This window comes from Sebastes fasciatus, chromosome 14 (assembly GCF_043250625.1).
Source record: "Sebastes fasciatus isolate fSebFas1 chromosome 14, fSebFas1.pri, whole genome shotgun sequence".
Lineage (NCBI taxonomy): Eukaryota > Metazoa > Chordata > Actinopteri > Perciformes > Sebastidae > Sebastes > Sebastes fasciatus.
In genome coordinates, this window is record NC_133808.1 from 8,000,197 (window position 1) to 8,027,152 (window position 26,956).

Sequence of the window (26,956 nt, forward strand, 5' to 3'; positions counted from 1 at the left end):
AATATTTTTACAGCTGTTTGTAATTTAGGTGTCAGGTGGGTGGGTACCACAGTACAACATACAATACAACACAACACAATACAACACAACACAATACAACACAACACAATAAGTGCCAGGACACGCAGACAATCATATCATATTGAATTCGACTTTCCTGTCAACGACAACTTACTTGACACTCTCTGAATTGTCCGGATGCAGTAAACCCCACCCAACAACAGCAATCAGATTGAAACAAACCTAAGAGTTCTTTCCAAGTCTATTGCTATTCTAGCACACTTGATGTCACACTATGCCATCATCTATTCTGTAATCCTCTTTTAAAACTATGACATGGCTTACTATAAGAAATGTAGGCCGGAGGACACCGGAGGACACAGACGCACATTATTTTTTTTTAGATTACCCGTCTCATGCAACACTGTCAGGATATCGTGACCGTTTTATAAAAATAACCTTTTTTAATCATATTTGCTCCAATTCTACCTACTGCTGTTTTAACTGGCACAGGCACTGTTACAGACTACACAACAGACGCCATGTTATGTTGTATTGTCGAATAGAGAGCAAGTAAAGTAATGCGGCTGAGTTATCAATCTTACATACCTCTAAACAACACATTATATAGTATATTATACTTGAACTGGTTTGTCAAGCACATAACAGGAATCAGTCATGGTCACTGGTGCATAACTGCATGTCCAGAAACAGAAATGATTGACGTCCAGCATGACTGGTGCAAAATAAAATGCAAAGCCAGTGAAGTCTGAAAAGTGAGCATTTACTGTAACTTGAAAATACTTTCCTGCCTCTTATAGATCATGTTCAAGGTTATATTCTTGCCATTTTGTAAACTGTCAGCCTCCGTACTGGTAATTTCAGTATAAATGTGTGAGAGCAGCAGCCCCATAAAACCTTCTTGAAACTGAGAGGTGTGAGTGATTTCATCATTTACGCATTACTGCGTTTCTTTTTACTGGGTGGGAGTGCTGTGTATGCTTAAAAACACACTCACTTGGGGTAATTTTTGACAACAGGCTTACTAGAAATCGACTGGTTTCTCTGAAAACAACTTCTCTTTCAAGGAAATTGTATAGTCAGAGTAGACAATGGTAATCTGCACGCTATGTTATTATGCAATCATGTACAAGATTATCTTTAACAGTCATTTTGAGCAGTATATGTAGTATATTATTTGAGAAGCCAAAAATGTGTCAACGACAAAGAAAAGTGTCGAGTCAGCATTCTTTTCCGAGGTTGATCACTTACCAGTCACCACCTGAGTTGCCTTGAATGTGTCAAATTCCACCCACCTGGTTTACTAAACAGCTTAAAACAAACGCCAAGACAAATACTGACCAAACATTACGTAACTTCAAAAACTATTAGTTTGACATTTATAATAAAAGTACCTTCTTGCAGCTATCAAAATGCACCATTATGTCAGTCGCTGTAAGTGAGTGGAATCCTGGATCATCGGAGTGTCCACACATGTTGTACTTATGAGTGTGTATTGGAGCTTCCTCTAGTCAGAAAGATGCATCTAAATAGGCCAAAAGACAGAATCCTCCTCCTTTACAGCTATTTATAATGACCTACATGGTCTCTGGTTTTATCAGAACTGCTCTAATTCAGCAGTTTCAATAAGGTGACTGTCCTCCTGAGAGCAAATGAGCTAGTTCATTACAAAAATGGATGCTCTGACAAGATTGGACATAACATTTGAAACAGTATAAATGCTGACAAAGAAGAAAAACAGATTAAGGCAGTGGTTCTCAAACTTTTTCCGTCATTCCCCCCTTTGGAGAAAGAAAGATTGTGTTTTCCTTCAAGATGGTCAGTTAAAATATGAACCAAAAATGAATGCTGCTACAATTCATTTGTTATGATTTCAAAACATATAATATAGTGTCATTCTTCCTTGAAGGGTAACTTTGGCATTTTATTTTTCAACCTGGACTTTATTTGACCATGTTTTTGTGTCTAACTGACCAATAGCGACAACAATTTCTGAAATTGGTCAAGTATTGAGGGAGAGCACTGTAGACGGCAGCTGCTCACAGGCTGCAATATGTTGCTATTGGGGCAAGCTAGCACCGTCATTTATGTCAACTAAAAGTGCTTGTTTTTGCCATGACAGGCTCTGATTGATATTATTATATTAGTGTCTGACATTATGGAAAGAGTCTCGCTCGAGGAGAAGTCTCTTTCTGAAATCTAGCGGGTGACGCGTTGCTGGAAGACAACAGTGGAATAGTGGAATACATCCATGGTGGAAACGCGAGTGGCAGCCGGGCAGAGTTTGTTGTGTTGGAGTCCAGAAAGCGTAGCTTAGTGTCAATTTTCAATGTCATGGCTAAATATGTAGATGATTTCTACAATGTGGATGAGCTCTTTGAATATTTATTTGAGCCAGAGTATACTGATATTCAGATTTCAATGCAAGACTTCTCCTTGAGCGGGACTTGGACACAGTAACAAACAGACTGGATCAAGAGAAAGGTAAGAATTTGTCTTTAGGGTCCTTTCCATAATGTTGTCAGACACTTATAATAACAATCCGAGCCTGTCATTGGCAAAAAAAAGCACTTTTAGTGAGAGTAACATTACACCGACGTTGCTAACTTGCCCTCAAAACTGGACCAATTTCAGAAATTGTCGTCCCTATTGATCAGAAAACATTAGACACAAAAACTATTTTCTTCAACCAAAACAATGTCATCAGAATTATTATTAGACAGGTGCTTTAATCATCTAAAAATTCTAAATGGAGTGGTTTTAAATTGCACTTTTCAGCCCTACATAGTGTGTGTGTGACGAACGCAAAGGACAGACCTATTGGCCTGGTTTCTGTCAAACTTGTGTTCTGACAATCTTTAAGGGCATCCTGTCCTCAAGTGCCACCAGAACTAAATGCCAGCCTGGTGAGAGTCTGTCTCTAGCGAGCCGAATTCCCACGCCCTGACCGCCAGCCGTCAGCCACCAAAATGGACGGGTATTTTAATGACTATGAGCGCTGACAGGCGGGACGAAGACAGCACACAGAAATAACTCTGATTTCTGACCAGCTAGAAGTTTGACTGTGTTTAAAATGAGGTGGAACCATTAAGTGGATTCACACAGTTCACACTGTTATCCAGTTGAAGGTTATGATGACTAACTGGAAACAACGCCTAGTTTCCACTTTGCAGAACCTTATAAACCTCCCAGATGCTGCCTAAAAGGGAGTGGCTGCTACACTTTTAGCCACAGACATGAGTCAACTGAGCGGACGTCTTTTTCTCACAAGGAGCAGAAATAGATAAATTAAGCCTTTGTTTTCAAACTCTTGCAATAAATGATTTGACGTATGCTCACAGGGAAAAGTACACCAACACCAGCCATGAAAAACTACTGTACAAAAAAAAATTAATTATAATAAATGATACTAAATAACTTAACTACTAAACTATTACTACTAAACTACAACTAAATAAAATCAATGTCCTTTGGGAAGTGATTAAACATACAACTTATTTGAACTGGATTTTTTGAGGCTGATACCATTGTTGATATTTCATGATAACTAAAATCTAATATACATGTTTCAGGATTTTATTCTTTATCCAAATTTGTTTTAATGCCACTAATTTCTTTAACCAGTAATGCAACTTGCACTTTAGCGGGCTCAGTTTTAAAGCTAGAGTGAATATACTGCCATCATATGAAACTAGAAAACCTAAGGAATCCATTGGTAACCATGTCCAACCATGTCATACTAGCTTGCCGTGAAGACGGTTAAATAATGCACCAAACTTGCACTAAATTTTGGAGAGAAAAAACTGGCATGACCATTTTCCCTTGACTTGAAAATGGGTTCTATGCAGCATCATGGAAATGAATTACAATATAATAAGTGCCTGATTAAGTTAGTTGTTCCAAATGGTTTTAAGGTTGTTCCTCCACAGCTTATTTTGGACTTGCAGTTGTGACAAATTACAGCTTTATGTCTTCTTCACTCACACTGAAGAACTTCCACACCGATGACATGGGTGTGTGTGACGTTACTCCTCCGTTCACACAGCCATGCAACTAAACCTCAGGCTGCACCACAAACACATGGAACAGCTGTAGAGCTCTGAGCACTGCAAACAAACTGGTTAGCTACTGTGAGGGCTATGTCATGTCAGGAATAAAACAAATAGCATGCTTCAAGAATTTCTAAAAATAGAAATCAAGGGAGGCAGCTGGGTTTGAACAGTGAAGAAATGCCATGAAACCATCAAAACTAAATTAGAGCGTCAGGGAAACCATTCCTCTCAAGAGGCTGTAGGTCTTACGACAACAAGACTGACATACTGTACACTGTCTGACGATCATTTGAGATATTTTGGTTGATGTTACCCACATGTTTCCAATTGGTTACACACTGTGGGGCCCTCCTTGTTTTTCCTTGTGGGAGTAATGGGAAGCTTCTTGTAGTCTGAAAAGGGTGCTTCAGGCAGCAACAGTTTATGTTGCAACTCTCACTGCTACAGAAGCATGATGGGAGTAAGCAATGCCTCACAGGAAGTTACACAATGCAGCTCTGTGAGCGCAGTGAATAACAGGAGATCGGTTGCAGAACGGAATTTCTGTGACATGTTTATTTCCAAAAGATTATTTATTTCTCCACGCTACATTCATGGGGTCACACACTTTCAAAGAAATACTGTTTACTCCCTTGCCTCTGGGCAGTGACATCCAAGTAGGAGAGGTGCCTTGCTCCAGGGCAAACCGACAAGGTTCAGTAAAGGGAGACTGTGACAGGCTGTGGCTTCAGGGATCCACTGATTTTACACATTACGTTTATTTTACTTGTCACGGGGATTACTCCAGCAGTTACTAAATCTTTATAGAGAAGGATCTTTGCCCACGCTCCAACTCCTCTTCTCTGTTCCCTACACTGGCACCGTGTGGCAGCTCGCATCCGGTTCAGGACTCTGGTGCCGGCCTACAAGGCAGCGAAAGGAAAGGAAACAACTCCTCGCTCACTCCGAGGACTTTGTGGGCGCTCACCATTAGGGATGTCATGAACCGCTACTTCGATATCAAGTTGATGCCAAAATCTAGTAACTGCACAATCCTACAGAACAGAGGAAAGTAGGAGGTGAGCCCTTTATGGTGAATAACGTTAACGTTAATGCACAAATACATTTTGTGCATTCAATTTTATTTAATTGTTATCACCGGTACCAATCTGCATATAGTCTAGCTTCATACCCTAGCTTGTTAGCTTTAGCTAGCTAGCTTGGTAGCTTTGAGCTAGGTAGGCATGTTTCAGCAACAACGCTTCAGGCCGCCTCAGCTCCATCCACCTCTTTGCCCATTTTTTGATTAGCCGGAGCCGTCACTGCCAAGATGGCGACGGCCAGAGCCGCCCACTTTGAGCTTCATTTTTTGCTCTTCAGAAACCTATGGGTGACGTCACGGAGACTACGTCAAGAAATGTTTCAAGTGTTTGAGAATTTGCCTTACTTTGGTCTTACTTGCTGGTAGCATCATCACTGCTTGGTGAATCTGCTTTACATCCCCCCACTCTCAGAGTACCTGATGTGGTGAATTGTAATACCTGCATTCAATCCCTGCCGAGCCCCACCCCCCCCACTGTTCCCTAAGCTTTGGAAGAAACTCAGCCGTGGTGAATAAACAGGAAGGAGTTTGTGATAACAATCTGCAACGGGCTGTGCATGCGATGATGTCATTAAGAGGAAGCCAACACACGCAGAGCCTCCACTTCCTTTAAAGGAGACATGAGTTAGAGTAGCTAAACTGAACTGAAGCCAGTGCTTTGTGTATATACACCTATCGGGAAATACACAAGTAATTGTTTGGCCCATTAATGTTTGTTTAAGTACTTCATGGCATAATGGGTGTTCACTGGAAAATGTCAATCTGCTCCAGACGTATTCAGGGTGGCACAGCGGTTTGATTCAGAGCAGGAAACTGTCTTGTTTAGAAGTGAAGCACATTTAAACATCTTAATGACACTGAGTGCTTAGATTGGACAGGGATACGGTTACAAAACTTCACTGTGGATTTTTACTGTTGGCTGTCATTGTGTAAATATATGTTGTCTCTAGCACTGAAGATGGTTGTGGCTGCATGACGGACTGGTGCTTCCTGACTTGTTCTCTAGATGACTGTAAGTATAAAAAGGGGATTGTGTGGTGGGCTTCCCCTTCCTCGCCCTCAAGCCCCAGACTAATCCACTCTAAATACTCAATTCTCTTTAACGCTTCACTGAGCTTCTGACAACCACTCAGCACCAACCTGGTGACTTAATCCCCAGTTTAGACTGACTCCTCAATCTCACGCAGACAAAACAGACTATCAACAGACACCTGAAGAGTTTGTAACACATCAGTAATCCTGCAGTTCAGCTGATTTTGTGGGAGTGACATTCAAACAGACCAGTATTTAAGTACACCAAATTCTAGAGTGGAGAGTGACTTCATTCTCTGCTCAGGTAGACATTACTCCTCTATATCTTTACATAGACAATAGTTGTCTGCTGCTATATTAATGCTCTTAATATCATACATGGTACCAACTATGTCATACAAGCTTGTCGCGAAGGAGGCTAAATAACGCTCCAAACTTACGCTAAATTTTGGTGAGGATAAACTGACATGGCCATTTTCAAAGGGGTCCCTTGACTTCTGACCTCAAGATATGTGAATGAAAATGGGTTCTATGGGTACCCTCAAGTCTCCCCTTTACAGACATGCCCACTTTATGATAATCACATGCAGTTTGGGGCAAGTCACAGTCAAGTCAGCACACTGACAGCTGTTGTTGCCTGTTGGGCTGCAGTTTGCCATGTTGTGATTTGAGCATATTTTTCATGCTAAATGCAGTACCTGTGAGGGTTTCTAGACAATATTTGTCAATGTTCTGTGTTGTTAAGTGATTTCCAATAATAAATATATACATACATTTACATAAAGCAAGCATATTTGCCCACTCCCATGTTGATAAGAGTTTTAAATACTTGACAAATCTCCCTTTAAAGTACATTTTGAACAGATAAAAATGTGTGATTAATTTGCGATTAATCGTGATTAACTTAAATATTTTAAATCGATTGACAGCCCTAGTTTTGAACCATGCTGTTGAGTTAATGACCAACATGGGGGCCAGGTCGGGTTTAAGAGATGAATTTGTGATGATGTGAAGCTGCTCTATTATTTACAAAGTATGATTGTAGATGTCTGACTTTTACATACATTCCATATATCTTATATTACAGCGATAGGCTACGTTCACACTGCAAGCCTTAAGTGCTCAATTCTGATTCATTGCTCAGATCAGATTCCAGTGTGAACTGGTTTCGGTTATGAACTGGTCTGCATGCGAAAAAGACAATAACAAAGACGTTGCACGCATGCTGTCGTATGGAAGTAAACAGGGAGGCGCTGAAGTCAGCGTTATACAGTTTCATTTATACGTTGATGTGCAGTGGAAGACAGCGAATTTATTAGCAGATGATAATGTGGACGAGGATGAGGAGAAAGAGAGCCAAATATTCAATTCTGGCTTTTTGTTGAGCAAAGGCTGCTACATCTGTACGGAGGTGTGTGTGGATCCAGGAGTCGGAGCCAGGAGTGGTGGGATCGTGATGTGAATGGCTTCAAAGTGCAGAATTGTGACTAATGTCGATCTAGAGTGACGTTAAAGACGAATGAATTCCGATAGGACGGTTCAGACTGAGGTCGCATTGCAAAAAATCTGACCTGAACTCGATTTATGACCACATATGAAAGCGGACAAAATCAAAATTGAAAAAATCAGATTCCATGTGCTGTTCACACTGTTACAAAAAAAACTTTTGCCTGCAGTGTGAATGTAGCCCTATTGGCAGTATTCAAAGAAAGAATAATGGAGTATTTTTCTATGTGAAGAGGAGCGTGTGTGAGTAGTAAATGACCTTGACTGTAATCTACTATTTTTCAGAAAGACATCAACACTTATTTTGACATCCCGACACATGGGAGACATTTAGGAACATTAACTCTGAAACTACTGGTCGATATTTATCAAGGGTGTTGTCAAAGTTAAATTTAAGAGCATTCACAAGCCAAGCATGTGCTCACGAATAAACTCAGATTTACACTATGACTCATGAAGTTGAGTGTGATCTTTGGGTGCAATTCAAACTGGGACTGAATCTTTACCAGAAACTTTGAGTTTGCCCAAGGCCAAATTCCAGTCCCTGTTATCATAACTGTGATAATCATTATCTGACATCAAACTGAAGGAAAAATGCTGGTACATTGTGGTATAATTTCCTTAAAGGTAACCACATCTAACTATAAATGGTGATGGTTAAAAGCCTACCAATAGCTCTCCAGGAGACAAAAAGGCCTATAAACAGAGCCCTTAAAGCAGCAGTGGGTAGAATTGGAGCAAATGTGCCTCTGTGTCCTCCGTTGCTCCTTATGACATCTGCAAGATTTCACAGACCGGAGGAAAACAACCAATCATAGCCGAGCTGGAGCCTTGCCGTCTCTAGGCAGCTGTCAATCACTCGCAAACTCTGATCAAACGGTCAAACTAGGCTGCGCTGATAAAATATGTGACCTGGCAGCCATCTGGAGATCAGTTGAGGAAATACCAAGCACCGCTCACCAGACGGAGCACAGCCAATAGGAACGCTCTCTCTCTGAAATGACCTGTGATTGGCCAAAGTCTCCCATCACGGGCTAGATTTTTTTTAAAGCCTGAAAACAGAGCCATGAGGAGGTGCAGAAGTCTAGTTTTCTCTCAGAACACTTGAATTACAATATGCTGAAAAGTTATTATGGATTTTTTTCCCAATGATGCCAAAAACATTCTGCCTGCCCTCGCTTTAAAATCATTATCTAATTATTTAGAATGTTTGGTACTTGTATATGGTTTGTATTTATTCATTTTTGCTATTTCTAAATGGGAATTTATTTTCTTGCCACTAATCTGTTCTTTGTTGAGTCAATGTCAGCTTGCCACTGCACCTAGCAACAATCATTTCTAGTCTGTCCTCCTGCAAATATAATTTGCACACTAGATAAGTTTCTCTTAGATACATCAGTATGTTATGTTAAAATTATGTGTAGAACATTGGTGGGTTTAAAACTGCACAAATGTAGCTGTGATGGACTGATATACAGAAATATATCAAACATTGTTGTCCCGAACAATAAAAAAAGTGGAATCCCCAACGGCAAGATAGCATGTGGGGGATTTGATTAATCCGTTTTACCAAATTGCCGTCTTGTCCTCAGAGCTTTGTGATGAACTGGTTGGTAAATCACCAGTTGGCCTGCTCATCAGGGTGAATACCACAGCTGACTGGGTACAGCATGAACAGATATTTTTCCTCATACCAAAAGACAACCAAACAAACAATGAGAAAAGTAGGGAACAGTAGAGCAACATGACACTGATGGACCACTTCCACAACCTGAAACAACAGCTTAACCCAAGAGTTGTCAAACTTTTTGGGGCCCGGGACCCCTTAAAAGGGGAGAACATTTTCCAAGGACCCCCTCTTAATTGTAACAATTCAACATAATGCTTACTACCAGTTGTACTCTTATATGCCATTGGAGCCATTTGTATTCTAAAACTTTTCAACCTAAATACTTCAGATCTGCTTCATAGCGATAAACAGAAACACATTTTCAATCTAAATCATGTTAATACCACTTATATACTTTTAAACAGAGAGTAATTTTATTCAAACTGCATTTGGACTCAACTTAACAGCATTTATAGCCCACATTTCAAGTAACTGATCTTAAAAGCTTTAACAGTAGCAAGACATAGTCCTAATAAATGCAGACATTTAAATTTACTGGTCTAAAGCTGACTTTCAGTTAGTTCTTCAACTTTAAAGTAATGAACTATTTGCTGTGTGTCACAATCATATCAGAGTTTCTAATGTTGGTTGGAGTAATGGACAATATGCTTGTTTTATTGGCACAAATGGTCCCCATCTGTAGATGTACACTTCTTAATGATACAGCACAATTTTATCATTTGTAGCAAATTATTTCGTGGACCCCCTGACAGAGTAACACAGACCCCTGAGGGTCACATGACCCCACTTTGAGAATCACAGGCTTAAACTACCCGCATCTCCAACCTTCTGCTCTATACAGACAAACCTTCTGCAACAGTGCCAAACAACTCCATAGAGCAACTTGACGGCCAGTTGGTGAGCCCGATCCCTCCTCCTCCATCCCCATCCCCCACCCACAGTCCCGATCTAAAACTGGGGTGCAGCAACAGCTGATCTTTCAGGAGGGTCTATTTTTAAAACTCTTTTGCGGAACGGGCCAACTCATCAGGGCTGACATACCGTCCTGTCAGAGGACTGCCAGTGAGGGACTTGACCCTGCTGCTACTTAAAGGCACAGACTTTCTCTTTGCTATACACAGATGTGACAACACTGGCTACACTGACTTGTTTTATTGTTGGAGCTGTGACTCACTACCACAAGAAACTGACGAGGATTCATTCATCAAAGAGAATCTCCTGTTTGGATATTGTGCGTCTGCTGAATAACTAACTGTGCATGAGCTCTGTCAAACTCCTCATCTCCTCAAACCTCAGCCGGGTATGCCACTGTGAATAGACTACAACAAGAAACGACTACAGGAATGTGCAGCCTCAGATACACTACTGGAGTGTAAACAGTCAGCTAAGTAGTTAAGAGAAGATAACATTCAAACAGCCACACTTTGGTAGGCTTTGGCTCTGTTACCACAGCCTAACAAAATGATGACAACAGAGTGCGTGCCAGTTAAGAGTGACATGCAAATTTGCTGAAACATCCGGGTTGGGTTAGCACAGACTCAACTTCCTCCCAACTGAAGATAGCTTGTCAAAGCTGCCCTGTATCAGGGCGATGGCTATGATGGCGGAGTTCCGAGTTCATTTTAATGCTCACCACCTCACTGTAAGAATAACTCCCAATTCTGCTGGATAACAAGCAGCAGGATCCATGTTGATTCATTTATAAATGCATTACGCAGGAAAGAAATGGGATGCCTTATGTTCTACAAGTATTGCGATTTTTGTTAACTTTGTTAACACTAGACCAAAGGAAAAAGTTGAATTATACACTTCTAGAAACTTTTACTTCGGAAAATATCTAAATTAATACAATAAAAATGTTTCATTTTCAGCATGCATGTAGTCAGAGATGTCCTGAAGTCAAATCTATCAGTTATTGCCAGGAATTATTTATTAAGACATTTCCCTCACAAATTAGTGATATTTTCTTTTTAATTTATAAGGGACATGTCATGTTTTAAACTACTGGTGAATATAATCCATCAATCTTATTTCCATATATGTATTTTGTATATACAGTTCCTTTTGTTAACATCTTATTTCGAAAACTGGACGTAGTCATACTTCCGTTAACTTCACCAAGTCCGTCTCTAGCTCTCCCGTTAGCTCCGTTCTCTTTATACATCCATGGTCAGCTCCATCGGGGCCGTTTGAATGCATTTAACATAAATGTCAGTATATGGGTGCTCTACAGTTGTAGCGTCGGCCCATTTGACCACGGAGATGAGAGTGACGGCCGGCTTGACCGTACGTTAACGCAATAAGCTAACACTTCCTGTCCGTGACAGAGTTAGCATGCAGCTTTAGCCGTGATGTCTAGCTCTGCTTTTCCTGTCAATGTGTGAAATCCAAAGTGTTTCCATACTTTACTGTATGTGTAGTGTTTACAACTTTGGATTTAACATGTGAGGGTGCAGGTAATATCCACGCAGACCCTCCGCCGTTTTCTGCTTTGTAATTTTAGCTCGTGGTGGTCGGCTGCATTTTGTTTTGGTTGAAGGATACGGAACAGATATGACGTCACGTTACTCAGACTACAACAATAAAAGCGTTAACTTCCTTCTACCTCCACATAAACTCAAATGAAGCAAATATATTGATTCTGGCATTAAAAAAAATCGATCGCGACACATGAGTGAATGGATTTTTTTCCCCACCCCTAAAAGATAGAAGCACAATGCTGACTTATAACTAACTGTCAGGCTTTGCTTTGTTACTGTAGATGGTTGGCATTTAGCTGTGATATTTAAACCCAAATATTGATTATCCGTCTGCGTTTCACACCTCAAGGGCACAAGTGTAGACAGAAGAGCGCAGGGTATCACACTTCAAATAGGCTGACTTAAGTCTTGATGACACACTAGGCATTATTCCTACCACAAAACATTCATTTATCCTACACTGGACGCATCACAACAAAGAGATTAGAAACCTTGAAACAGTGATAACCTGTCACAACATGACTTCAGCACCCGTTAGAAACAACTGTAACTGCTGCCAACTTCAGTCTCGCATTATTGAGGGGTAGCCCAACAATTCCTGCAGGTTAGCACATGAAAGGCTTATTCCTTACAGTACAGTAAACATATTTAATCAGCTGCTGGTCCAAAAAAAATGAGAGCAGCCACAGCACTGTATTCCATGTAGTATAACCAGAATCATGCCCCGAATTTATTGTCTAAGTGCATAATTACAATATATCATCCGGTTGCGTCATCACACTGAGAAGATAAACGTCCCTGCAGCTATTAAAACCTGCAGTTAAACCTGCAGTAGGCAGAATGTTTTTGGCATCATTGGGCAAAAATTCCATAATAACCTTTCAGCATATTGTAATTCAAGTGTTCTGAGAGAAAACTAGACTTCTGCACCTCCTCATGGCTCTGTTTTCAAGCTTTAAAATCTAGCCCGTGACAGGAGACTTGGCCAATCACAGGTCATTTCAGAGAGATCGTTCCTATTGGCTGTTCATTCAATGGAGGCATCTGTCAATCACTCGCAAACTCTGATCAAACGGTCAAACTAGGCAGCACTGATCAAATTTAATCAATATTCTGTTACTCTAATGACTGTTTTTCAACTCAAATATTTTCAGAAACATCTTGTAGTGTACTGTTTTGCTGTAAAATGATAAAGTTTACTCCGGCTGGTCGGCAGTGCTTGATATTTCCTTTATATCTCAACATGGCGGCCGGCTCACAAACTTTCTCATTTTACAGCTAAACAGTACACTACAAGAGGTTTCTGAAAACATTTTACGCGAGAAATAGGCATTAGAGTAACAAAATATTGATTCATATTTGATCAGCGCTGCCTAGTTTGACCGTTTGATCAGAGTTTGCGAGTGATTGACAGCTGCTTAGAGACGTCAAAGCTCCAGATCAGCTCTGACTGGTTGTTTTCCTCCGGTCAGTGAAATCTTGCTGATGCAATTAGGAGCACTGGAGGACGCAGAGGAACATCAGTTTTTTTCAAATGACCTGTCTCATGCACTACTGTCAGGATATAGTGACCGTTTAATCATATTTGCTCCAATTCTACCTACTGCTGCTTTAAATGTTATTTCTTTGCACTATTATAATATATCAATTTAATTGCTTGTTATGTTCCTGTAAATTGGATTTATTTTTTATTTTAGCATATGCATATACTTGGTTGCCTGACAGCAATCTTTTTTCATTTGTGTAAGTTGTGTCATTGTCCCATAGACAAGAACTTGTGCACAGGAAAACCTCTCTTCTTCAGCTTGTGAATTGAATGCTTTTCTACATGCAAACTCTCAGGACCAACCAAAGAAGAGTTTTAAAAACACACCCTACTTGCAACTATGTTACCAGTCAACAATACCCAATTTCACCTACTGTAATCAAGCAGGCATCAAGTCTCTACATGTTAACTTTCATACTGTATTGACAAAGGAAAAGCAGGATATCAATTTAAAAGTTTAGGGGCAAAAGAAAACAGTGAACTACAAAATATGGAGATCTTTTATGTAGATTCTAGAGGGGGGGGGAGGGAATCTGCAGAAGCCCGTTTTGCCTTGAATTTTTGCTGATATAATTTATGTGTAATATTTTTGTTTTATTGATTTATTTATGTTTACATAGATCATTTTGATCTCTTTTGTACTTAGTGATGTATGTATTGCTCTGTCAAAACATAGTATAATTAGGTATAGCGCCTTGATGTGAATGATCTTAAGTGCACCTTACTTGTTTACTTGTTTGTTTCTACAATTGTTTGTTGAATTACTGGAGGACTTATATTGAAAACTAAACACACTTGTTTAAAAAACGTTTAGGGCACACAGACAGCAATGGATGGCAATATAATCTGTTGCATTATGAAGTCTCCAAAAGCATGGGTAATAACAGATAGTGATGAAATGTAGAGTTTAAAAGGGTACAGACAGTGGTAGTCTATTTAGTCAGTGGACGTCAGGAGACGGAGTGCTGTAAAAGTGAAATTCTGGATATGATTTTGGACATGAAAGCATCAGAGTGTATACAGTAGGCATGGATAACACTCCAGCTCCTGCATTAGTATATGATTAATCAATACTGTACACTGTATGTGCAACTGTAGTCTGCAGCTTTTTATAGTTTTGCAAAATATGTGAAGCACAGATATTTCTGTTTACCTGCCTGATTATGCTTTCTCTTTGTATCTCCATTCAGAGGTATCAGAATAAAGAGTGATGATTCTATGAATAATGAGGTTTGGGTCTTTCTGAGTGCCACCTGAAGCACCTTAAATCTACACACACACCAACCATCAGAAAAACCTGCTGGGGTCATTGAATATCAGCAACTGTCAGCCTCTCTAACAACAAAAATACAACAACAGAAACACATCTGTCAGTATAGTCTATGTAGGTTTTGGGGTCATGTCCATGGACTGTTTTGCTCTGTCAAAACATAGTATAATTAGGTATAGCGCCTTGATGTGAATGTTCTTTAAGTGCACCTTACTCCTTTACTTGTTTGTTTGTACAATTGTTTGTTTGTTGAATTACTGGAGGAGTTATATTGAAAACTAAATAAACACACTTGTTTAAAGAGACAGCAATTATGGCAATGTAATCTGTTGCATTATGAAGTCTCCAAAAGCATGGGTAATTACAGACAGTGATGAGATTTAGAGTTTAAATGGGTACAGACAGAGGTAGACTATTTTGCGTGTTGAGTGCTGTAAAAGTGAAATTCTGGATATGATTTTGGACATGAAAGTTGAAAAACCTGCTGGGGTCATTGAATATCAGCAACCTCAGCCTCTCTAACAACAGAAACACATCTGTCAGTAGTCTGTGTGGGTTTCTGGGTCATGCCCATGGACTGTTTTGTCCCTCATTAGAGACCTGACTGGAAGGATTAATTCAACGTTTGACTGAATTCCTCCACTCACCTCTCTGGCTATGAGATTGAGGGCATCGTCCTCTGCCGTCGACCTCTCCTTCTTGGTGGATCTCTTCCGTCCTGTTCCCTGAGTCCCCATGTTCTCTCTCAAAGGGCTACTTTATCCACTCAAGTCACAAACTTGTGGTCCAAAAGAAGCACCGAGTAATCCAGACCAGAGCAGTATAACTAGCTATAACGGTAGAGGGTCTCATGTGTCGCTAAAGTATATCTAATTAAAGGCAGAGAGATGAAACACAGCGTGGCTGGTCGTGTTCACAGCGTGGGTCATTGTCATACATCCGTTGTTAACTCTTCTTCCTGTGTTGCTGTAACGAGGCACAGACTCGAGACGAAGTCTGGTTCAAACTGTGACGGGCAGCAACTGGTAGTGATGTGTTGGACGCGAACGAGCCGGTTCAAAGAGCCGACTCTTTTATGTGAACGATAAGAGCCGGCTCTTTCTTTAATTAATTCAAGGCAGAATGATATGATGATCTTCTCCACGCCACGGATACTCCATACACTAATGGTACGTGTCCACAGGGGCGTTTTTTATCACGAGGGGACGCGGCGCTCCCCAACATTGGACGCTTGGTGGGCTGTCCTAGACACAAGGTTGTCCCAAACTGATTGGACGAACGCTTTCCCGCCGTGGGCTGCTGCTCCCAGCTTTCAAACCAGAAAGAGTATGGAGGCTCGTTTGGATACTTTCTTCTCATATTATACGGAAATAGTTCACAGAAATGTGTTTCTGAAACATTTGAGGCGAGGAATAAGCCGTGCAGTTGCTAAATCTGTCTTTATTTTGGATCGACAACGTTTATTTTAAAAGATTCTCGGGAGTTTCGAGAGGTGGCGAGTCGCGTCGGACGCCCGTGATTTACATAAAGTAGACTAGACCTCAACTCTATGCAAATGAGGAGCGGGCGTTGTGACGCTCCGTTTCTCGGATCACGACGCCACACTACCAGAATGCATTGCGCGGCTGCTTACATAGGCTGCATCCCAAAACTCTTAATTTTCATTTCCTCGCTCCTCGATCCTCGCTTGAACCGGAAGTAGTTCTGGTGCGCCATCTTGAAGACCGTCCCAAAGCTCTTATTTGTGCATCGAGGATCGAGGATCGAGGATCGAGGAGGCTTGCCGGAGGAGCTATGAGCGAGGATACACCAGTGTATCCTGCACGGAAGTCTTTTGCCGACCGACACGCCCCCTTATTGGATATCAGTTACTGATTGGACGCTGCTGCTGATAGACACGCCCCCTTATTGGATATCAGTTACTGATTGGACGCTGCTGCCGATCAGACTGATCTGATAACTTTACCTCTCAACATCACTGAGTTTCATACCGGAGTGAAAACAGATCACATATTAAACGTTTTATAGTTTCGTTGTCTTCTGATTCACCATCTAGTTATAATGTGTGTTAACTGAAGCTCTGAGCAGCAGCAGAAGGACCTGCAGTAGCTCTGCTTCACACACCGTCAGTGAAGCAGCCTGACAGTCAGAGGGGTTTATAATACCTGATGAACTGGTTCAAAATAACTTTTCGCATTTTTTAGAATGATTTGTCTTTTCATGATCTGTTATTTCCCCCGTTAACTTTTATTAATGAAACTATTAAAGTAAGAGAGAAAAGCAGAGTCTGTCTGTCAGCAACAAACACCTTTTACATCATTTATCCTCATTTCCATTCAGTCACATGAGGCTGATCATTCCTGAACATCTGGTTTGATATGAGTTATATCATTTACATTTTCCCTTTAGCCTAATAAATAATGTCCAGTGTTCAAAAAAACACCACAGTCATATTCTGGGTTATGAAATAATTAACTCACAATCAGAATATCAATAACTACAGACGCTAGTAATTAATAAATAATATAAAGTTATTGATCCAGTAGAGATGTTTCCTGAGCCTCTAAGCAGTCCACAGTAGAAATACAGGCTGCAGCTTGCACTTGTCTTTATTAGTATTAGTACAGTTCAGACACAAACAGCTGTTAAAGCTGACTGACAGCTGATCCAGCTGTGATCAGCTGCTGCTGTCATCAGAAACGGACGTCGCTTCAAGTGACGCTTCAGAGGAAACGACCGTCCCATGTCGCTTAAATCGTATTTCCTCGTTTCCTCTCTCCTCGCATGGTTTCCTTGCGTCCCTCCATGCTTCCCTGGTGGGAGGGACTAAGACGCAAGGATGAGACGCAAGTGAGGGAAACAGGGATGCAATTAAGAGCTTTGGGATGCAGCCATAGACAATGAATGGGGAGCGTGGAAAGCACAGAGCCTGTGGACACGTACCATGACTGTGACTGAATGTTGTGTTAATGGGGTCCGTGCAACCAATCAGGTGATGACAGACAATGATCATACCATCAAGCAGGGAGGGGCGGGGGTGCGCGGCGCGCTGACAGTCTACAGGTACAGAGCGGGAGGAAGAAGAGGAGGAGAGGAGTGCGGTGCACGAATAGCAGACTAGATGAGTGACAGTCGGAAACGAAGCAGCATGTCAAATTATGATATTCTGGAAATTATAATGTTTAGTATAATTAAATTGAATAATTTAAGTGACATATGAGCACACATACTAATCATAGGTCAAAACAGCGCTAAATTTGGCTGAACTATAAAAGGCAGAAGTGGTAAAACGAAGAGCCGTTTGGGAGCCGAAAGAGCCGGCTCTTCTTGGTGAGCTGAGCCAAATGATCTGGCTCACTAAAAAGAGACGGAATTCCCTTCACTAGCAACGTCCCCCACGTGCACTTCTGATGCGTTTACTAGCAACTGTCTGTCAGAGCCGTTAACCGTCACCGTTCAGCGTCTCACCGTCATTTTAAACCGTGTCCGCAGCCTACCTGTCCGTCATTCTACTGATATTCAACAAACAACCGACATTTAAAAACATAAACATTAATTCTAGCTAAGTGTAGCTGTTACACTGCTTTTAAATTGTCTCGTGTTTATCTAGCAGCAACATGACTCCTCCACCTGACGGATTCACAGCCAGACACTCAAACCTATCACGAACTTCAAAGCCTGTACTCACTCACGCTGCCTTTACGGGATGTCGGATATATGAGGCACAATAGTAATGCTGGTCATTTTGGCAATTAACCTCACTGATAAAGCAGGATTTTCATATGGTACAACAATAACATTTATCAATACTACTGATATTAATAAGCAATTGCCTAATTGATTAGATAGATAGATAGTAACTTTATTGATCCTGAGGGAAATTCAAGTTTCCAGCATCACAGTTCCATAGTGCAAAACATGTTAGTAAAAAGGCAGTAAAAAAGTTAGTAGTGCAAAGTACAAAAAAATATACCAGATATAAAAATACAAGGAGATGAAGAAAACCTTTAAAAACTGAATATAGTGCAGGGTAACAGCTGTGATACAGGACTATTAAAAAAAAAGTGAATATAGTGCAGAAGAGTGTTAAAATGAGTATAGTTCATTATTATCTGTCCTGCAGACCGTCCTCCTTTGTCCCTTTGTGATTACACTTTTTCTACACTTCACCTTACATCACTTTTATTGCATAACTCGGATATTCTCGACATCTTTTGGCGAGTAAATTAATTGATAATACAGAGGATATAGGGTTTGTGTCGGCCTACAGTTTGTTTGGATGATTTGTACAGAAGGAAAGTCTAGAAAATGTGTTCCTTTACACAAATGAAACCTGAGATAGGGCTTATTCCAAGCCTAAGCATCAAAACAACACTTCTTCATTTCTACTTGTTCCTTCTATAGTCTTAAAACGTGGACGTTCACTTTACAGTAGGAAACAAACGACAGTGGATTACAGTGAATCAAAGAATGTATGCACTATGTCTTGATTAAAATCACATCGCAAAAGTTTTTTGTTTTTTTTAGGACACATACGCACCAAAAACTGACAATAACCTGATATTTTCAGGTGAATTTCATTCATTCATTCTCACTGTGCAATATCATCTTCCACTTGTGCAATTTTGTTAATAGTCTGTTTATTGTCAATACTGTATATACTGCTCCTATTTTTATACTTCCTTCTATTTAAATGGTTCATATTTTGTTACACTTTGTTTAGCTCTTTTTTACTGTGTTAGCTGATGCATCTTGTTTTTTTGCACTATCCCCTTTGCTGCTGTACACTGCAAATTTCCCCACTGCGGGACTAATAAAGGACTATCTTATCTTATCTCTTATCTTAGACCCCACTTAAAGCACTTGATGTGGGAAATGTCAGTGCCCGGAGTTTACGCAGAGCACCTGAATGCAGCATCCACCGCTGGACTGGGACTCCATACATGTTCAGGGGTTGAGTTTCAGCCAGGAACTACAGCTCCTGCTCCTGCAGGGGCTATCAAGGCACTCTCTCACACCCCCTCTGCTATTTATAATGATGACCAGCCAACTCTAAAAACAGTCTGGAGTTTCTTAAAGAGATAGACCATATCTCAGTTTGAATAGGCACAATGTAGGTCCCATACTCCTAATGTACCTTAATGGTCCAGTATACAATGTGTCTGAGATATAAATTGATAGTAACTTCACTATAGGCTACTTTTTATATATTGTGGTGTCACTGTTGTACCATTTAGAACTCCTATGTGGAGAAATCTTTGTGATATTTTTACACTTTCCATAAATTTCTATAGGCTTATATCGTATTTATTCATGTAATCATATAGGAACACAACTTTGATTGTATTAAAGCGGCAATAGCCAGATTTTTTTTGGCATCATTGGGCAAAAATTCCATAATAACCTTTCAGCATATTGTAATTCAAGTGTTCTTATAGTGTACTGTTTAGCTGTAAAATGAGAAAGTTTGCTCTGGCTGGTGGGCGGTGCTTGGTATTTCCTGAACTGATCTCAACATGGCTGCCGGGTCACAAACTTTCGAATTTTTCAGCTAAACAGCACATTACGAGATGTTTCTGAAAACATTTGAGGAAAAAAATAGGCATTACAGTAACATAATATTGATTCATATTTGATCAGCGCTGCCTAGTTTGACAATTTGATTGGAGTATTGCGAGTGATTGCCAGCCGGCTCATAGAAGGCAAAGCCCCAGCTCGGCTCTGACTTCTTGTTTTCCTCCAGTCTGTGAAATCTTGCAAATGACATTAGGAGCACCGGAGGACACCGGAGGACATAGAGGCACATGTTTTTTTTCAAATTACCTGTCTCATGCACTACTATCAGAATATAGTGACCATTTTATAAAAAATAACTTTTTTAAATAATATTTGCTCCATTTCTATCTACTGCAGCTTTAATAGAGCACCTATACTTTTTAATTTAATTTAGGCTGAATTACACCTGGTGCTTAAAACAATCATTTCTATCATTACACGATTGCCATATAGATGACAGTTTGTCCAGGTTGACAACTTTGTGAGGAGTGAAAAGCTGCAGAGGTGTTATACTCACACTGTCATATTTTTCCTAGAAAGTGAGAGGAAGGATGCAGAGTAAGGGTTCCTTGAAAGTGTTTCATCGCTGAGTCACTTGCTATACAGTAATTGAGGACATCCCCCTGTATTTTCTAGTATGGAAGGGGTTTCCAAACCAACATATTTGATTAACTGTAATATGGTACTGATTATGATTGACAGAGAAACAGTCATATCATGGGTATAAAATCATATAGTTTGTATTATTCAATGATAATTGCATTTTATATTTGTGGTGCTAATTGGGCCAGTTCTGCAAATAAACTTTCCGAATGCCAATGATTTTTGTTTGAAAATCTAAATAAAATGTGTCAATAATTCACAAAGGAATTTCAAAGGATAGATTTAATAAAGACACCTGTCAGGCTTGTGATACTTTATTATTATAGGATATAATAGATGCAAGGACGCCCTCGTGTGTTGACTTAGTGTCATGCAATGAGATGCACTGGAATAAAACAGGCCCACTGCAGTCTGTGCAGAATCTCTGTGTAGCCTATGATATACAAACACAAACACAAGGGACATTTGTCTAAATTTTAATGATTTACATAGTTATTTTACCATACAACATACTTAGGAAATTCATATTAGAAGCATGCCTATGAGATCTATCAAACAATGATGTAAAAATAACTTTTTTATAACGTTTTTCTTTATTGAATGTTTGAACTGTATGGATACATAAGTGTATAACAAAGAAAATGAACACAGCGTTTGCTTGTCTGACATGTAACTTAAATAGCTGAGTAGACGGAAAGTACAAGCAACACCAATCTTTGCAAAAAGACCAAAATTCCCCATTCTGTTTGCATATCTTAAAAACTTTCCAAGTGTAATTCACAATAAAAATGATTATTGACTTGTAATCATCATGCGTAAGGTCTATTGAGCACAATATTAGTCGAGAGTGTGTGTGATTTCTAACCTAGACTGGCCTGGAAGGTTTTATGGCTCAGTCGTGGGTGCGTATAAGGAAGTGAAAATGCGTTGTTGACCTTTTACAAGTTAAGACTGGACTTTGGTTTTACTTTTATTTTCTGTGAAACAAGGTGAAGCACAGCCTCAGACTCTCACAACAAAGAAGACATATGAACTCTTCTACAGTTTGGAGTAGCTGTTCGTTACAGGAAAAAGACTGACTACTGAATCGGGACTGGAGGACCTCCTTGGACTTTTTCTGTTTTGTCCACCTGTACTTTCTCACTCTTTTGGAGTTAAGTGAACTTTTTATGGGGGAAAAGCTCCCACGGGCGCCAGGAGGAGCCCGGCTCCACAGTGACACTTTGAATAGACCGGTGCGGAACCTCAGGGTTAAGATGGTACTTCTGGGGAGCTCCGGTGTGGGAAAGTCCAGCCTGGCACTGCGATTTGGCCGAGATGAGTTCAAAAATACCTCACCTACTGTAGGCTGTGAGTTCATGACACTCTGAGTTTGAAATAGCAATATCAGAGTGAAATGTATAATATTGTTAAAACTGAAAATTAGTTTAAAAATTGCTTATTCGCTGTCTTACTGAGAGTTAGACTAGATCTATACTACTCTCATGTCTGTTTGGTAAATATGAAGCTACAGTCAGGATAAGGTTAGTTTAACTTAGCAGAAAGACTGGAAGCGGTGGAAAAAGCTAGAGTGGCTCCATCCGAAGAAAGAAATTGCCTAATAACAACTCAAAATGTTTTACAAATTATCAAAATCTATGTGTAAAGTGTAAAAGCAACAAATTGTGGTCTAACGGGAAGTTATGTGTTGGACTATATCTTTGCCTGGAGCAGTGACTTCCTGGAGAAACCACAACTTGATGTTTTTATAACTCAGTTTTGGTACAGAATAAAGGAACAATATACACCGATCAGCCATAAGATTAAGACCACTGACAGGTGAAGTGAATAACATTGATTATCTGGTTACCATGGCACCTGGCAGTGGGTGGGATATATTAGACAGCAAGTGAACATTTTGAACTTTGAACTTTGTGTTGGAAGCAGAAAAAATGGGCAAGCGTAAGGATGTGAGTGACTTTGACAAGGGCCAAATTGTGATGGCTAGACGACTGGGTCAGAGCATCTCCAGAACTGGAGCTCTTGTGGGATGTTCCCGGTCTGCAGTGATCAGGACCTACCAAAAGTGGTCCAAGGAAGGAAAACTGGTGAACCGGCGACAGGGTCAGACCCGAGGCTCATTGATGCACATGGGGAGCGAAGGCTTGCCCGTGTTGTCCGATCCAATAGAAGAGCTACTGGAGCTCAAATTGCTGAAAAACGTGATGCTGGTTACGATAGAAAGGTGTTAGAACACACAGTGCATCGCAGTTTGTTGCATAGCAGCCCGGTCAGGGTGCCCATGCTGTCCTAATGTTATGGCTGATCGGTGTAAAACGTAAACTAGTGAACTTAATTGGTGCATGTTTTATCTTTGAAAAGAGCCAGGCTAGCTTTTCCCCTTGTTTGCAATCTTTATGCTAAGCTAGGCTAACATCAGTCCCTGTGGGAGGGACGGAGGGCGGTACTCAGAGAAAAAGACACAATTACAAATCCGTCTGCTACTGCGTGCCTGGTGGAATCACAATAGAGTGGCTGCAATCAGCTCCGGGTGGCAATCGGAACGCGGCGCAGCTGCGCCTGGTGGAGACTGATATTTTAGAGCCGTGGTCGGGGCCATAGATTTTAACTTACTGATATTTCAGAGCTATGGTCAGGGCCTTAACTTACTGATATTTCAGAGCCATGGTCGGGGCCATAGATTCTAACTTACTGATATTTCAGAGCCATGGTCGGGGCCATAGATTCTAACTTACTGATATTTCAGAGCCATGGTCGGGACCATAGATTCTAACTTACTGATATTTCAGAGCCATGGTCGGGACCATAGATTCTAACTTAGTGATATTTTAGAGCCATGGTCGGGACCATAGATATTAACTTACTGATATTTCAGAGCTATGGTCAGGGCCTTAACTTACTGATATTTCAGAGCCATGGTCGGGGCCATAGATTCTAACTTACTGATATTTCAGAGCCGTGGTCAGGGCCGTAGATTCTAACTTACTGATATTTCAGAGCCATGGTCGGGACCATAGATTCTAACTTACTGATATTTCAGAGCCATGGTCAGGGCCGTAGATTCTAACTTAGTGATATTTTAGAGCCATGGTCGGGACCATAGATATTAACTTACTGATATTTCAGAGCCATGGTCAGGGCCGTAGATTCTAACTTACTGATATTTCAGAGTCGTGGTCGAGCCCATAGATTTGAACTTACTGACCTTTCAGAGCCATGGTCAGGGCCGTAGATTCTAACTTACTGATATTTCAGAGCCATGGTCGGGGCCATAGATACTAACTTGCACAAACTCAGTCAGATAAAAGATCTCAGAGTCAGGCAGACTAGACTAACATATTCAACTAGACAACCCGTTAGCCTCTGCTACTAGGGGATGGAGAGGAGGCATGGCAGGTTAACAAGGGGGATGCATTTGGGTCATTTTTCTAACAAGGAGGATGGCATCCCCCCTCATAATATCACCTAATGACTGTAGCTTCATAGGTCTAAATAACTTACACTTACATTATCTTACACTTACTTACAATAACAGACATGAAAGTGGTATCAATCTTCTCATCTAACCCTAGCAAATAAACTTATTTCCCTAAATGTCGAACTTAAATGCTTATCATAGTTTGGTTGTTGTATAATTTTTTTGTTTGGCATGTAACTGGCTCTTATATTTGTTTATTCATACACATGTTCTGATCTACTGATTCTCAAAAACATTCTTTCACTAGCTAAATTGCAAATCTGATTCAGCCAGGACCATCTCTAGAGACTCAGTAGTGAACAAATGAATCCTCTCTGGTGTCATTGTGCTGTTTTCCCCCTTCAGGTGCCTACCTGACCCGGGTGGTACATCTGAATGACGTCACTCTTCGATTTGAGATATGGGACACGGCAGGGCAGGAAAAATACCATAGTGTCACCCCACTTTACTACAGAGGAGCCCACGCTGCGCTCTTGGTCTACGATATCAGCAAAAGGGTAAAAGGAACAGACACCATGGAAATAACTTATTTTGTCTGATCTTGGCTGGTGCTTATGCCATATTGTATCCTTGTGTCTCAATAGGAAACATTTATCAGAACTCAAGTGTGGCTCAAAGAGCTTGAGAAACAGTACATCCCAGGATCCACTGTCATATGGCTGGTAGGCAACAAGGGAGATCTGGCACAGGATCGACAAGTCTCAGTGCAGGTACACATGCAGAAAATCACCTTCCTTAATCTCAAATCAATCCTTATTTAACATGCAGGATCACATCTACTGTATGTTTCAATCTATGACATGCACTTTCTGGTTTCTTTACGTCATCATACAGGAAGGACGGAGTCTGGCCAATGACAGGGGCTTACTGTTTACAGAGACATCGGCCCTCTCTGGGGATCAAGTCAGCAAGTTGCTGCTAGCTGTGGGTAAGTGAAGGTGTCGACCAAAAATGCAATAAAGAAGTTATTTTGAGACTTTTATTGTCTGATCTCAGCCTCCCAGGTTTGGCTGTGCTTTGCACCAGCAAGTCCCACCAATCAGATGCTTTATACTCGGAGACTATGAGGGTTAAAGTTGCTGTTAGGGCCTCCTAATCTAACTAGAGGAAGCTGGATTTATGCAGTCTGAAAAGAGTGTACAAAGGTCCAATGGCCAAAGAAAGACCACTTATTGTATCTACCACTAGAGAGCGGTAGATACAAACATAAGCAGCAAATGCACTTTATGTAGAATCTACAAACAGTTACCAAAAACTATAACGTATTGTCTAAGTCCAGGTCTGAGGTGCCAGTTTTCTTTCACAGCTTACTGTACTCCCTGCCTCTCAAATGTCTGTATGTTGCTGTGTACTCCAACTGTGAGCGTGATGTCTTAGGTAACAGAGCTCTGATTCAGCCCACAGGGTGTATGAGTCCATTGGAGTGCAGCAGGGAGGTCTGTCAGAGTGGCAGGAGACGCCACATGTGGATCTGCGTCGTGGGGACACATTCACCCCTTTCGTATCCTGCTGCAAAGTTGGACCCTAACATCTGTCACTGTCAATTATTGTGCTGCTTGGCTGCTTGTCTTTGTTTCTGTCTTCGTCATTTGAAAGCTGCCCTAGGTAACACACGGGCAGCTGGTATACATCTAAACATCTCAAATAAAAAAAAAACTTGTAGATTCTGAATCTATGGTTCTCTGTTTGATTTTTTTCCTCACAACACTGCATTTGTCCTGCAATATGCTTTGTGGTGCAGAGTAGCCACGGAATACATTTTATTTGGACCAACCCCCTCAGTCTGTCAGTGTATGCCAGATGTTGAACTGATACCAATTACCTTCATTCAGTGTCTCCTGCTTGTGATAAAACTGAGCGGAGATCAGCTCAGTTGAGTGTGGTTCTCCAAATTCCCTTTTTTTTTTACAATAGAGACTCTGTCATGGTTAAAGTGGCAGTAGGCAGAATATTTTTGGCATCATTGGGCAAAAACTCCATAATAACCTTTCAGCATATTGTAATTCAAGTGTTCTGAGAGAAAACTAGACTTCTGCACCTCCTCATGGCTCTATTTTCAGGCTTTAAAACATGACGAGAGACTTTAGCCAATCACAGGTCATTTCAGAGAGCGAGCGTTCCTACTGAGCGTTCCTATTGGCTGTGGTCCGGCTGGTGAGCGGTGCTTGGTATTTCCTCAACTGATGGCTGCCGGGTCACAAACTTTCTCATTTTAAAGCTAAACAATACACTACTAGATAGTTCTGAAAACATTTGATGCGAGAAATAGGCATCACAGTAACAGAATATTGATTCATATTTGATCAACGCTGCCTAGTCTGACCGTTTGATCGAAGTTCGCGAGTGATTGACAGCTGCTCAGAGACGGCAAGGCTCCAGCTCGACTCTGATTGGTTGTTTTCCTCCAGTCTGTGAAATCTTGCAGATGCCATTAGGAGCACAAGAGGACACTGGAGGACAAAGTGGCACATGTTTTTTTTCAGATTACTTGTCTCATGCACTACTGTCAGGATATAGTGACCGTTTTATAAAAGTAACTTTTTTTAATCACATTTGCTCCACATTTTCTTTTCTGTCATAATGATTGGCTAGTGTGTGATGCAAAAGAAGCTGCTTTGGATTAAACTCACTATGCATGCCACAATCATAAATAATACAATTATCGTCCCTATGCTTAAATAACGCCAGGATTTAGAAGACT

At 40.7% G+C, this 26,956-nt stretch overlaps 2 protein-coding genes across 23 annotated transcripts in view; one reads left to right on the forward strand and one right to left on the reverse strand.

Annotated features, from left to right (window-relative positions):
- lrrfip1a (leucine rich repeat (in FLII) interacting protein 1a) overlaps positions 1 to 15,793 on the reverse strand; it is a 55,799-nt gene extending 40,006 nt beyond the window's left edge. For 4 of the 22 annotated variants that reach the window (XM_074658444.1, XM_074658446.1, XM_074658447.1 and 1 more), the window contains exon 1: positions 15,266 to 15,774. In XM_074658444.1, the coding sequence (XP_074514545.1) occupies positions 15,266 to 15,355 (90 nt within the window). In that variant the 5' untranslated portion in view covers positions 15,356 to 15,774. Of the gene's footprint in view, positions 1 to 15,265 lie in introns of all 22 variants that reach the window. The other 18 variants (XM_074658451.1, XM_074658450.1, XM_074658449.1 and 15 more) reach the window with 12 other exon arrangements.
- A 5,885-nt stretch (positions 15,794 to 21,678) lies between these two features.
- LOC141782292 (ras-related protein Rab-17-like) lies at positions 21,679 to 25,923 on the forward strand. Its single transcript, XM_074658441.1, has 5 exons — positions 21,679 to 22,127; positions 24,601 to 24,752; positions 24,840 to 24,965; positions 25,090 to 25,183; positions 25,653 to 25,923. The coding sequence occupies exons 1-5, from the start codon at positions 21,947 to 21,949 to the stop codon at positions 25,781 to 25,783; spliced, it is 684 nt and encodes a 227-aa protein (XP_074514542.1). The 5' UTR covers positions 21,679 to 21,946; the 3' UTR covers positions 25,784 to 25,923.
- The last annotated feature ends 1,033 nt before the right edge of the window (positions 25,924 to 26,956 follow it).